General features: G+C 57.6%; 1 protein-coding gene across 2 annotated transcripts in view; it reads right to left on the bottom strand.

Moving 5' to 3' along the window:
• IFFO2 (intermediate filament family orphan 2) overlaps positions 1-12,332 on the bottom strand; it is a 50,100-nt gene extending 37,768 nt beyond the window's left edge. Inside the window, exon 1 of one of the 2 annotated variants that reach the window (XM_045475851.1) lies at positions 11,333-12,332. In XM_045475851.1, the coding sequence (XP_045331807.1) occupies positions 11,333-11,997 (665 nt within the window). In that variant the 5' untranslated portion in view covers positions 11,998-12,332. The remainder of the gene's footprint in view (positions 1-11,332) is intronic. The other variant, XM_045475850.1, reaches the window with a different exon arrangement.
• Positions 12,333-13,475: the final 1,143 nt, after the last annotated feature.

Consider the following 13,475-nt stretch of genomic DNA (forward strand, 5'->3'; position numbering starts at 1 on the left):
GGGGGCTGGGGGCCAAGGTCTCCCATGACCAGCATTGACTTCCAAGACCCAACAGCTATCACTCTCGCCAGGGAGCCTCCCCTGCCCCCAACGATGATGTACAAGGGTGGTACAAAGGGACTGGGGTGGCCAAAGGCAGGGTGCTGACCCTGGGGGCTCCAAGTCTACAGGGTGTAGACCAAGGCTCCCAGACACACGCGTGCACACACAAAGGCTCACAAAGCCCCGGCAGCAGACAAAGAGCCCCCCGCAGCGGGCTGGCATTGGGTGGGCAGAGGGACAGGGAACAGGGCCCCCCTCACAGCCCTGCCCTGCCTCAGATGCGGGGGGAGGGGGGGGGATGGGAAGGTGAAAAAAAACAGCCATAAGGACTAAAGACCCAAACAAGAACGAGGGAAAGCGGGACAGGAGGGAGGATGAGAGGCAGCAAAGTGGAAGAAAGAGAGCCAAGAAGGCCAGGAGGAGGGAGGGAGGAAGGTGAGAAGGGGAAGAAGAGTGAGCAGGCAGGCCAGGCCCGCACGTTGGCATGGCAACCTCACCACCAGGCCTTTGACCAAGCTGTTCCCTCTACCTGAAACACCCTTCCCTTCTCTTCCACTCTTACTGGACCTCCGAGACACAACTCAGGCGACATCTCCTCCGGGAAGCCTTCCTTGACTGGCCCTAACCTGGCTCGGGTGCCTTCCAGGACCCCTGGGTTTCAGGCACTGCAGGGTCCCACCCAGAGCTCCAAGGCTCTCTGGTCCTGTGGTCTGACTTTGCAATAAGCTATTGCAGTCAGCCTCCCCACCCACCGCCCCAACATGGCCTTCTGCCCATTACCACAGGGGCAAAAAGGAGGTGCTGAGAGGCCCTGGGAAGATGTACCGACCCTGCCCTGAGAGGAGCCTGTCTGCCGGGGAATTTCACAAGGTCCACTTAGACCAGCAGTCTTCCCCTCCCCCAAGACGGCAAACAGGCGGCAGCCAGCCAAGTACCGTCTTAAATAACCCAAGTAATAAAAATGGCCAATTAAGAGGGCGGAAGGCAGTGTCTCCACTGCGGGGGCGTCTCTCCACCACGCAGCAGATGAGCGGGGGGCTGTGTGAACCGGGCGCATCCCAAAGTCAGAGCACGCAGGCAGGCCGGCCAGAGTGCACTCAGCAAGCATCTCAGAGAGAGCTCTGAGACAGCCCCCGCCCGGGGCAGCCGAGCGGAGGGCCTCCTGCCCAGGCCGGGGTCCAACTGCCCTCCGATCCCCACCCCTGCTCCTTTCCCCAGGACCCCCAGCCTCATTTAATAACAACGACGGCGGCTGCCAGCGTCCGAACAGCAGCATCCCACTGGCTTTCCCTGCCACCCACGCACAGGACTGTCCCCACTTCTCAGAGGAGCAAAGGACTCTCTCAAGTTCACATGGCTGATAAGCAGCAGAAACTCTCCCACTTCCTCTCCTCCCAGCTTCCAAGTGCCACACAAGCGCCCTTCCCCGAGCTATCTCGTTTTGCGGGCTTCTGTCCAACATCAACATCACGGGCCTGTCTCGGGGATCCAGTGGGGGTGTGAATGCAAAGGCAAGGGAAGGATGGGACATCTCCTGGGGCCTCGAGGAGCCCCAGGCTGCCTGGGAAGCTGGGGAGGAAACTGCAGAGTGTGTAGGCAGGACCCAGGCTTCTAATCATCCCCCCACGCCCCCAGGGCGAACACTCAGCAGTTTATAAAGTGTTTCCGCAGACATCACTTCATTTAACCTTCCAAACGGCCCAGGGAGGTCAGAGGTACTGTCCCCATTTCACAGGAGTGACAACTGAGGCTCAGAGCATGGAAGCTACTTGCAGTGGGCACATGTCCCTTCGTGGAGACAGCATAGAAGGTTGAATCTGGAGCCTGACTTCCTGGGTTGACATCCTGGCTTCCCACCTGCTACCTGTGTCTGGGCTCAGGTCCCTCAACGTCTCTGCAGCTCAGTTCCATCCTCTAAAACGGGGCTAATGACAGCACCTAATGCATAGGGTTAGGATGAGGTCACGTGAATCAAAGGTTTGTAAACCGCTTTGAATGCAGCTTGACGAAGAGTAAATGGTAGATAAATATTTGTTTAATTAATGAATTAATATTTATTGTGCCCTTACTATGCACAGGTACTATCTGAGCGGGTGCGTGTCAGGTGGCATCGTCACATTTGCCTGCGTCCCCAGACTCTGAGATCCCGAGGGCAGGGGCTACGTCTGCTTCCCCCCAGTGCCCAGCACGGGGCCTGGTGCACAGTGGGTGCCCAGCCACGGTCAGGAGAACAAAACCTCAGCTTCTCAGACGTCCACACCCAGTGGGCTCATCTTCCCCAAACGAGGCACGGAGTGACTGTCACAAGTTCCCTGTACCCAGGCAAAGTTTATGGAACCAACCGAAAGCAAAAGTTAGGGAGACCCAAGCCCAGGGCGGAGGCCCGTTTCCCTGCAGTCACCAGAGTGCCGGCTGCTCTCTCCTGCTTGTCACCAAGTGACGAGAAACCCTGGCCCCTGCCCTGGGAGGGTGTAGGTGCCGGGTACGATCAAAGGAGCGTTAGCTTCTTCTCTGAGACCCACATCCAGCCCCTGGCTTTGCTGTGTGGCTTAGAGTGAGTTACTCTTGTGCCCTGAGCCTGGGTTTCCCTCTGCAGAGATGGCACAAGGTTTAAATCAGAGGAGGGATAAGTGTCAGACAGGTAATAATACGTGCCCCCTGACCCCCCCCGCTCCTCCCCCTGCCAGGCCCACCGGCTCCACTGTGCCAGCCTCTGTGGCTGACCAGTAACTGCTCCCTGCCCAGAGTCCAGTCCCCGACCAGGATCACCTCCAAAGAGCAGGGGGGCTAGGCCGCCCTCGACGGTGGCCCGGGAGGCTCATCTGCCTGCCATTGCCGGTGACTCACTGGCTTCTTGAGAAATAACTACCATCAAGTGAGAGCGGGAAGACTTCCCAGTACAGCAGCCGCCTTCTGTTCTGCCACCTGTGGTGGCAATATTGTGACAGGCGCTGGGGAGACCCCACGCCTCAGCCTGCCTCCTCACCCTGGACCAGCCTTCCCCAGGGCGGCAGGAACCTGGCCAGCCCGTCCGCCTCTAGGAAGAACGCTGAACTCGGGGTCTAGAGATGCAGACCGGACTTGCCGTAAGATCGGGGGCAGACTGCTTCACCTGTCAGAACCTCTCACCTGCCAAATGGGCATAATTAATTCTCAGCTCTTGGGCTTGTCTAGTAATGAACTCTCACTTATTTAAAGAAGCCATCACAGGGGCACCTGGGTGGCTCTGTTGCTTAAGCATCCGACTCTCGGTTTTGGCTCGGGTCATGATCCCGGGGTCGTGGGATTGAGCCCCGTGTGGGGCTCTGTGCTGAGCATGGAGTCTGCTTAGGATTCTCTCTCTCTCCCTCTGTCCCTCTCCCCCGCTCGCTCTTTCTCTAAAATGAAATTTTTGTTTGAATTTTAAAAAATAAAGACCTCATTACAGAGCCTGGCACATAGTAGTTGCTCAATCAGTGGAGGCTATTAAGTCATTATGGCTTATTTTTTCAACCTCTTTCAGAACGTTCTACACTCCGTATTTTGGTTGATTTTTACAGCAACCCTGGAAAGCAGGACTCGTGAGAAAACTCCATTTTATGGAGTGACAAACTGAGGTGCCAAAGATTAAATGGGGTGCGGATCCGAAACCACGCCAACAAAGTTACAGAGAGACCAGGATTGGCAGTGCCCTGGGACAGCCCATCCTCCCACCATCCCCCTTCCCCGGCGGACAACCGGAACCTCGGATCACAGCACAGCCAAGCCGGGACCACAACCCGGACTCCACGGGGCTCCGGCCGCCCCCTTGCCACCCGCCAGGGGACTCGGCCAGGCCACAGCCCCTTGAGGGAACCAGAGGCCTTCACCAGGTTTACTGCTGGGTGACAACTATCCTCTGTTGTACCAGGAACTAGGGCAAGAAACCACATCCTGCCCAGGAAGCCGAATGCCCCGTGCCCCCTGAAGGTGGGCGGGCACAGCTCTGGCGGGCAGGCGGCCGCCTCGCCAATCCTCACCAGCCTCCCATCTGGCCCGCGCAACCCGCAATGCCCAGAGGTTACGTGACACCCAGAGGCCGCTGGCGGAGACGCTGACCGCCCTCCCCCCAGCCTCCGGCCTGGCTCTTGACTTCGGCCCACAAAGCCGGCACCACTCACTTCTCAGGGCACCCACGCTTCTGCCCCGTGAAATCCTGCCGTGGAACTCTTACAGAACTTCACTTAGACAGGGCTGGAGCTGCGTGAGCCCATTCACCCTGCCCACAACCTCGGCATAGCGATGAGGAGAAAGACCCAGAGAGGCAAAGTGACTAGGCCGATGTCACTCAGTTTTCAACCCCTGCGCCAGGAGCCCAGCATCTACCACCGGGTGATGGGTGCCATTCAAATATGGTCCAACTGACGCGTGGGGCCGGGAGCGCGGGTCTCCCGACTCCAAACCAGCCCCTTCCCTCCACGAGCCGCGAGACCCCAGATATATAGTCTGTGGCGGCCACCGGCGTCATCTGGGCCTTGTGTCCCCTGGCCGCACCAGGGGCCTATCACCACACAGCGGCCAGGCGCAGGGCCCTCCCTCACCGCAAAGCGCTTGCTCAGCATGGACTCTGGCCAGGCCCGGGTTGGGCTCGGCCAGTACACAGACCTGGAACCGGCCCCCACAAGCTTCCAGTCTGTGGGGGAGCAGACATCCCAGGCAATTGCGATTCAGGGTATGGGGTGCCGTGATGGGAGAGGTCGTGGGCGCTCAGGAACGCCTGATAGAAGAAAGTCAAGGAAAACCAATGCATCCCGGTCCTGAGCCGAGGAGACCACAGCGCCTCCTCCCCTGTCCCAGGCCTTCAGCCATCCATGACATGGGAAGCAAGCAGAACACCAGCCGGGCTTCGCTTCCCCGATGTGATCAAAAGCCAGGACTCCAACTGCAAAGTCCACAGCCTCCGGTATTGTGGACACATGGCACTGTTTAAATCGATGCCCCTAGAAGTCAACGCATCTCCTTGCGGCAAAGAGCACGTTCAGATTCTGGGTCTACCCTTCCGTGTCCTTCAAATGCCGACACGTGTGCGGATGCGGGCCAAGAGCCTACAGAGACTGAGAGCGTGTGAGTCCGTGTGTGTGTGTGTGTGTGTGTGTGTGTGTGTGTGTGTGTATGCGTGTGTGCACTGGGGCGGGGGAGGGGGGCAGGGGCCTCGCATCCGGTGGCCAAGGCAAAAGCCCCGCCCCACATTCCTCAGGGAAGGAATCTTCAGCGTCAGCTGTCTCCAGGCTTCCTGCTTCCCTTTCTTTTCTGGGACCTCATTCCCCTCCCTCTGGCTTGAGGCTCTGAAAATCCCTCCCAAATGTGTTCCCAAAGAGAATGCCGGCACAGCCAAGAGACTCTAGGATACCCAGAAGCTGGATGGAGGGGGTTTGTGTGTTTCTTTCAATGAAGGTTAGAAGAAAGGGCGGGGGGGGGGGGGTGGCCAGAGATTTCCGGAGGCACAAATCAACCGCTAAGAGTAGGAAGAACACCCTCCTTAGATGCTGGACAAAGAAGTAGCCCTTTTTCCCTCCTCCCCCAACACCATGTCTGGCGCCTTCCACGGGACAGAGCTGCGACGCGTCCTGAAATGGGTGTGCTGGGCGGTCCAGCATTGTGCCGGGAAAGCCCTGTGAAATGAAGGGAACAGACATTGCGGGAGGTCAGAGAGGGGACCAACCCGGAACCGACCGAGCCCCAGGTGCCTTGTCACCGGGGCTCATTTATTCCTCCCCGATTCCTAGGGGAACAACATTACTCCCCCTCTTTCACAGAAAGTGGTGGCTCAGGCAGTTCAGAGAGGTTAAGCAATTGCCCACAGTCACACAGAAAGTGGCAGAGCTGGGATTTCAACCTTCTTTCCACCATCCCAGGCTGCCTCCTGGAGAAACCAGAAATAAAGAATCCATATCAGTGGCAGCTTCAGAAATAACAGAAGTGGCAGGGAACGAAACCTTCCAACCAGCTTTCCGGGGCAGTCTTCTGGCTTTGGGGCACTCAAGGGCCAGCAAACACCTGCTCAAGGGCCTTCCAGGGCGTGATGGGAAAAGGCAGGGGACACTCCAGCTGGCTCACCCACCAGCCCTTCTTGGAGCCTTTCATTCAGGCCCCCAGCCCAGCCCCTTCCGGCTCATGATCAGAAATAGCTGTGACAAAAGTCCCTCCCATCCCTGAAAGTAGTTTTTTTAAAAATGCCTAACGGCAGACACAGAAAGGTGGAGAGAACTCTCCCAACACCCAACCACAGGCAGATGATGTGGGCATCACCTCAGCGTGGTGGGGAAAGCTTTGGACAGCAGGCTTCCCAACTCAGCTTTGTGGGTCAGCTCCCTCTGGGCCTCAGTTTCCCCACCTCAAAAATGAAAGTAACTCAGCTGAATCAGCAATTTCTCTTTTTTGTTTTTTCTAAGCCGTAGAGCCCTGTTTTCCAATTGAATCCTCCTCAGAAGATCAATATGACAGCTCACGGAAATGGAGCTTCTGTGGTTGATGAAAGCCAAACCCCAGGTGCTCGGCACCCCCGCTCACTGTCCCCAGAATTGCCCCAAGGCTCCGGGGATCCAGAGGGCCCATGTGGGAACCATCAGGATCCAATGATCACTGTGGTCCCTTCCGGACTCTCAAGGGAAGCTCCGATCACCCAAACACCAGGTTAAAACAAACCAAGCCCCTCATGCTGACTTGAGTCAGAGGCACAGACACTTAGCGACCTGCAGCGGGGAGGGAAGGAAACCAGACAGTTCCAAACCACACTGGGCCTGGGGCAGGAGAGGGGGAGGCCCAGACTGCCATCCCATGAGGCAGGAAGGGCCCTGACCCGGACCCCTTGGAGTCACAGACCAGAGTGTAGAGTGAATTAGAAGTGAAACCCCTTCCTGCAAAGGTGGAGGGCCTAAGGCTCAGAGAGGGCGGCAATTGGCCTGAGGTCACACAGTGCCTAGTAGCAGAGCCAGACCTGGAGTCTGGGTCTCCTGGATGTGATGCAGAAAACCCCCCACGTGTTTAAAGTTCAGACAGATTCAGCAGGAATGTCCAGGGAAAAGCCCCCAGCTTGCAAACTCAGAACAGGATATTTTGGTGGCACTGGGTGGTGACAGGGCAGAGATGTTTGTTTTGGTTTCCAAATCAATGCTTGACAACCTTGTTGGCGTTACAGTTTCGGCAACCACATTTCATGGTGAAGAGCTCAGAGCTTGTTGGACCAAAGGGAAACCAAAAGCCGTAGCGAACAGGCCAGGGGCTGTGGTTTGGGTTGCGTGTTTCCAAAGCATGGCTCCTATACCACCGATGGCACATGAGATGATCTGAGGTGGTTCACAAGTGACTCTTTGTGTTTAAAGTCTACCGACTACAGAGGTGAGCGAATAAACAAAATGTGGTCTGCCCGTACAGTAGAACGTTATTCGCCAATCTAAAGGAAGGAATTTGCTACAACATGGATGTACCTCAAAAGCACTAAGTGAAAGAAGCCAGACACAAAAGACAATCTATGGTATGATTCCATTTCTATGAAGTGTCCAGAAGAGGCAAATCTATAGAAACAGAAAGCAGATCTGTGTTGCCTGGGCTGGGTGGGAATGGCGATTCACTACAAATGGTCACGAAGGATCTTTTGGGGGGGGGGGGGGATGCAAGTATTCTAAAACTGGACGGTGGTGATGGTTGCACAACTCTATGGATTTACTTAAAAAAAAAAAAAAGAATCACTGAATTGTGCGCTTAAAATGAGAGGATTTTAGGATATGCAAATTACACCGCAGTAAATCTGTGAAAGGATATTTTACACCAGGAATAATGTGGTGGTAGGTGGATATGGCCGCACATCCCAGATGGGGAACCCAAAGGCCCCCAGCTTAGACAACACAGAGCTGCACATCCCAGGCTGCCCTCTGGGGAAGCAAGTGGGGGGTGTCCAAGGCTGTGAGTTCCTCTGGGCGGGGGGAACCAGAGGAAACCCGGGAACCTTTCCTTTCCTGGCACAGGTGCCTTCCAGGGCTCACTGCTTGGGGCTCCGTGCTAGACATCCCGAAAGGATGTAAAGGCTTCAGTGGCCAACAGTGCAAGCAAACCCCGTGGTCCCATCCCTCAGACTGTGCCTTCTCTCATGGACAGGGGCCCAGAAGTGGGCCGGGAGTTCCAATGCAAGATTATATTTTGTCAAGACCTTCTGAGATCATCTAGCCCGGTGGTTTTTTAATTTTTTTTTTAAGTTTATTTATTTTGAGAGAGAGAGAGAGCAGAGGTAGGGGCAAAGAGAGAGGGAGAGGGAGAGAGAGAGAGAGAGAGAGAGAGAGAGAGAGAGAGAGAGATTGAGAGAGAGAGAATCCCAAGCAGCCTCTGCAGCACAGAGCCTCAACTGAGACGGGGCTCAGTCTCAAGAACCATGAGATCATGACCATGACCAATGCAGAATCGGATGCCTAAGAGCCACCCAGGCACCCCTAACTTTTTTTTTTTTAAGTGGTTCAGATGCCTGCCCTCCTCCCAAGAGAAAATTCTTATGAGAAGCCCAAATACAGAAACAGGTAAAAACAGAATGCTACTTGTATACATTTATATTGTAAGTTCAAACATAGATATTTCAAATATAACCATTCTAAATTCAATCAGTGAAGTTGACGAGGCTATTTTGATTCATTAACACTTAGAATGGGGACTACAGATGACAGCACCACTTTCCATTTAATTCTGTTTCCAGTTTTGGCTGCAGAGTTTCACGAAAATCCTGACTCACACAGATAAGTAGCTACAAATGGGAATGGTTTTTAGCGGTTTGCTCTGCAATGTCAGAGTACTCTTCAGACAAATAGAGAAGGCAGGAGGGTGGCTCTAACTTGAGGCCAACTACTAATACGTTAGTGTGTCAGTGGACTTCAAGGAGTTAACGTGAACTGAAAAAGTGAGCACATGTTGGGGCGCCTGGGTGGCTCAGTGGGTTAAGCACCCGACTTCGGCTCAGGTCATGATCTCACTGTTCGTGACTTCAGGCCCCGCGTTGGGCTCTGGGCTGGCAGCTCGGAACCTGGAGCCTGCATCGGATTGTGTGTCTCCCTCTCTCTCTGCCCCTCCTCCCCCGCTCAAAAATAAATAAATGTTAAAAAAAAATTTTTTCAAGTGAGCACATGTTTATAGCCATATTTAACATTTTAATATAATTTAAAATATTAAGTCTCATGTAATATTCAAGGACACCCCCCCCAACAGCATCTCTAAGGAAGCATGAAGCTTCAGAGAGCATGGTTCTAACCCACTCACCCCTCACTTTACAGATAGGGAAGCTGAGTCCCACAGAAGGGAGTATACTTGCTTTGGAAAAATCCAAAAACTTGAGCCCCGAATCAACTTCAGAAAAGATGCGCCTCCCCGGTTCACAAAAAAAAAAAAAAAAAACTGGAGGAAGGGAAGGTGCTCGTGCAGCCCAGAGGGTGGGAGGAAGGCACCCACACTCCACCTGCCTCAGCAGTGGCCATCTCATTCCAGGCCAACGCCAGAGGCTGACATCACACCCCACGCCCTGGGTGCAACTCGAACAGAGCATTGCTCAACGCCAACCTATCTCCCTTTGAGATTGGGCACGGTTTTTCCATCCCCTTAGTCGCCCGGTCCAAAAAAGCACACACAATAAAACAAACACGGCACAAGCCTGGGGCATGACGACACAATCAACAGTGGCAGACAGAAGGGCCCAGCCCTCCGTGTTTCACCATCAAGAGCGAGTGCCTGTTCCCCTACCCCACCCCGGCGAAGCTGCCCACAGAGGCAGAGGTAGCCTTCCCATGGCCATGGCGGGCCAGCAGGCCATTCTCAAGTCCTCAAGAGAAGACCAGCCCGGGAGAGGAGCTCGTTCCCCCAACGGGGTGTAAGACCTCCCGGCTGAGAGTCAGGCCCTGCCTGAGACAGACCTGAGACTTGGGCCTCTGCTCCACGCTGGCCTGACACAGTCTCTCGTCTTTAACATCAACGGATTACTTCTCCCCTTCTGCAACCCTGGGTAGATTTTATTACACCAGTCTCTCTAAATGAGCAAACAGGCTTCCAAATGGTTCAACAATCTCCCTGGCGGGTGATGGAGCCGGCATTTGAATCCAGCCCAGTGGAGGAAAAGGAAGGAGACCCACACCTAGCTCCCTGGGCAGACCTGTGTGCTCATGCGAGCCCCAGGACTCAAGGAGTAGAAGGAAAGATCCTTCTCGCAACATGCTCCAAACAGAGGCTCCCAATGCGGAGAGCTGCCCATGCCGGGGACAGCAGAGGGCCCTGCCCCCACCCAGGCCTGAGAAGCTACAGACAGACCCCTCTCCTCTTATTGGAAAGCTGAGCCATCAGTCCTGTAGGCCAGGCTGCAGGCAAGCAGGAAGCAGTGTCAGTGTCCCAGCTGGGGAATCGGGACTGGGCAGGAATGTGCAGGCTGGTCCTGCAGGCAGTGTGCCCCCCACACTAGCCAGAGATGGTGGTCCGGGTCCATTCCATGTCTAGTTTTCAGCCCAAGGTCCTCGCCTCCTGTGGGCCTTTAGGGCTGAGTCTGTTGGGGCTCAGTAAGCCAGGACAGTAGTGGGGTGGGGAGAAGAGGGATGAAGAGAGGCATTTTTAAAAGCTGGTGGCCAGTCTGATGTAGGCCCCGCCACCTGGACCTTGCAGAGCCAGAGCAAAATGGCAGACTCTAGTGGGTAGAGTGTCCCTAGTGGGTAGGGACAAATCTACCCATTTTCAAACATATGGTCTCATTTAATTCAAGGAACAAAAAACCAGTAGTTTGGTTGAGTTTTTTCTTTTCACCCGCGGAAGGAGAGGAGCCCACCCCCTACAGCCTTGGAAAATACCTAGAGCAGCAGACAAACTAGCCAAAAGTCTTTCAATTCACTAGTCGTTCAAATCCCGGTTTCACCACTATCAGCCAAGTCACCCTAGGCAAGTCACTTGCATCCCTGTGCCTCAGTTTCCTCACTTACAAATCGGGGATAAGAATGCCTTACACTCTGCGTTGGCGTGAGGATTAAATGAGATCACCTAAAACACCAGTGGTTATTATGTCACCTAGAAAGCAACCTGCTTCGACCAATGACAGCGCCGAGGTGTCCCCTATGGTAGTCAGCGCCAGCCCCCATTCTTGGAACTAGATAACTGAGTTTTCCAAGCGCGTGTAGGGCGCCAGGCAAACACAGCTCCCAGCCCACCTGCTAGGACCAGCTGGCCGCCCCCGGCCCCTCCCCAACGCACGCATTCCGCGGCCTTCGGGACCTGGACGCCCCCTCCCCGGGAGCTGCGCGGGGGAAGGGCAGTCTGCACTCACCTCCGCTTGTACTCGTCGCGCTCGCGCTTCACCTTGGCCAGCACGTTGTAGAGCGCGCGTATCTCCGGCGTGATGGTGTCGATCTGCACGCCCACGCCGTCGGGGTGCACCCACGACACGCCGGGGCCCTGCACCGTCTCCACGCCGCCGCCGCCCGTGCGCCGCACCTGCGTGTAGCTCCAGATGGTCCCGGGCAGGCGGCCGTAGTGCTGCGGGTGCGAGCCGCCGCCGGGGGGCAGGCCGCCCAGGGCCACGGCGTTGGCGTTGGCGCCGGCCGCCGCGCCGCTGCCGCTGCCGAGCCCGGCGCCGGCTGCGGGCGGCCGCAGAAGCTCGGGCCCGGTCTGCACGGCCTGCTCGCGGGAGAAGGTCTTGTAGCGCAGCCGCCGCTCGCGCTCGCTCTGCTGCTGTTCCAGCTGCTTCTCCAGCAGCCGGTTGCGCCGCTCCAGCTCGTGCACCTTAGCCAGGAAGCAGCGGAAGCGCACGTTGAGCCCCTTCAGGAGGTGGATGTTGGAGCCCAAGTCGTCCCGCAGCGCCGCCGTCACAGGCGACGGCCCCGGCCCGGCCCCGCCGCCGCCGCCGCCCCCGCCGGGGCAGCTCCCGCCGCCGCCGCCCGGCGGGCAGCCGAAGGCCAAGGCCATCTCCCCGAACAGCAGCGAGTTCACCATGCGCCGGCTGCGCGGCTCAGGGCCCCGGGCCCGCGGCTCCAGATGCGGCTCCAGCTCCGGGCAGGGCTCCCGGCGCGGCCGGGCCAGGGCGGGCGCGGGCTCCAGCGCGGCCGGCCGGGCGGTTCCAGATGCGCGCCAGATGCGGCCTCCGCAGCGACGGCGGCCGGACCGCCCCCCGGATGTGGACGCCGAGGCGAGGGACTGGACTCGGGGCCGCGATGGAGGCCGCGAAGGCTGCGTGAGGTGGCGAGGGTCGCGGGTCCCAGCTCCGCGGCTGTCAGAGTCGGTGTGGAGGCTCCGCGGCAGCGGCGCGCAGAGGACTCTCGGCCGGCACTGCCCCTCTGCGGCGGGCCCCGCCCACTGCAGACATAGGCCCCGCCCCTGCCCTCGCCCCGCCCACCCCGCCTCCCTCTGCGGCGCTCCCCGAGACCGAGGCCCCGCCCCCGAGGCCCGCAGCGCCGGGCCCCGCCCAGGAGGCGGTGGCTCCGCCCACCCCCGCTCTAGGCTGCTTTCTGGGCTGGGTGGACCGGCTGTCTGCAGCTCTGGCTCCGCCTGGCTCCCGGCTGGACCACGCCCTCTCCCGCGCCGAGTCCCGCCGCCCGGCCCGGCTCCGATTCTTTGCCTGGGGACACGGACCGCAGAGCTGCACCAGGCCCGCGGTTAGCTGGAACCGCCGCAGAGCCAGTCCGGCCCCTTAAAGGGGCCGGCAGCCGGCGCAGCGCACGTTTCCCTGTTAGAGCGCCCCTGCCCCCACATCCTCTCACAAGGAGGCTCCGCTCCGGCTCCCTACTCGGATTCCCCCGGCCCCAAATTCCCACGGGGTGTCCCGGAAGGGCTGGGGAACCATAGGGTACGAAGGTGCATCCGCCCCCCACCCCCACTCCAACTTGGGGCGGCCTAGATCGACCTTCCCAGGATAAGGCAGCGCTTCCGCTGGCACGTACCCCACGCGGTGGACCAGGGCGGGCTTCTGCACCGCTTGCCCCCGCCTATGGGCGCGAGTTCGTCGTCCCAAGATCGACCTGGGCACTGGCGAGCTGCTAGGCCCCGGGTGCACTGAGGAGCCCAGCCGAGTGGGGGACGGCGGAGGTGGGGGGGGAGACTGAGCGAAGACCCTCCCGGAAAATGACATCCGAAAGCTCTGCCTTGGGCTGCTGCTGTTTCCGGCCCTGAACGAGACCACCTTTCCACCTCTGCACACTCGCGCGCAGAGATGCAGGGGGCCCCACGCCTGGGGTGCATTTCATCCAACTGTTTAGGGGGCAGCAAGGGGGTGGAACCAGTGTGAAGGGCGGAGCCAACCCGAGAATTCAATTCATTCAGTCTTTTCTACCACCCTAAAGAACAAGCTCTCCAGCCTCCTGCGGTCTCTTGAACCAGTTTGCAAATATCTGTCATCATTTTCTTAATGCTAATAACGGCTCCCCTTATTGAGTGCTTCCTATATGTCAGGTGCCAAACTTAGTTATTATCTCCAT

This window comes from Leopardus geoffroyi, chromosome C1 (assembly GCF_018350155.1).
Source record: "Leopardus geoffroyi isolate Oge1 chromosome C1, O.geoffroyi_Oge1_pat1.0, whole genome shotgun sequence".
Classification (NCBI taxonomy): Eukaryota; Metazoa; Chordata; class Mammalia; order Carnivora; family Felidae; genus Leopardus; species Leopardus geoffroyi.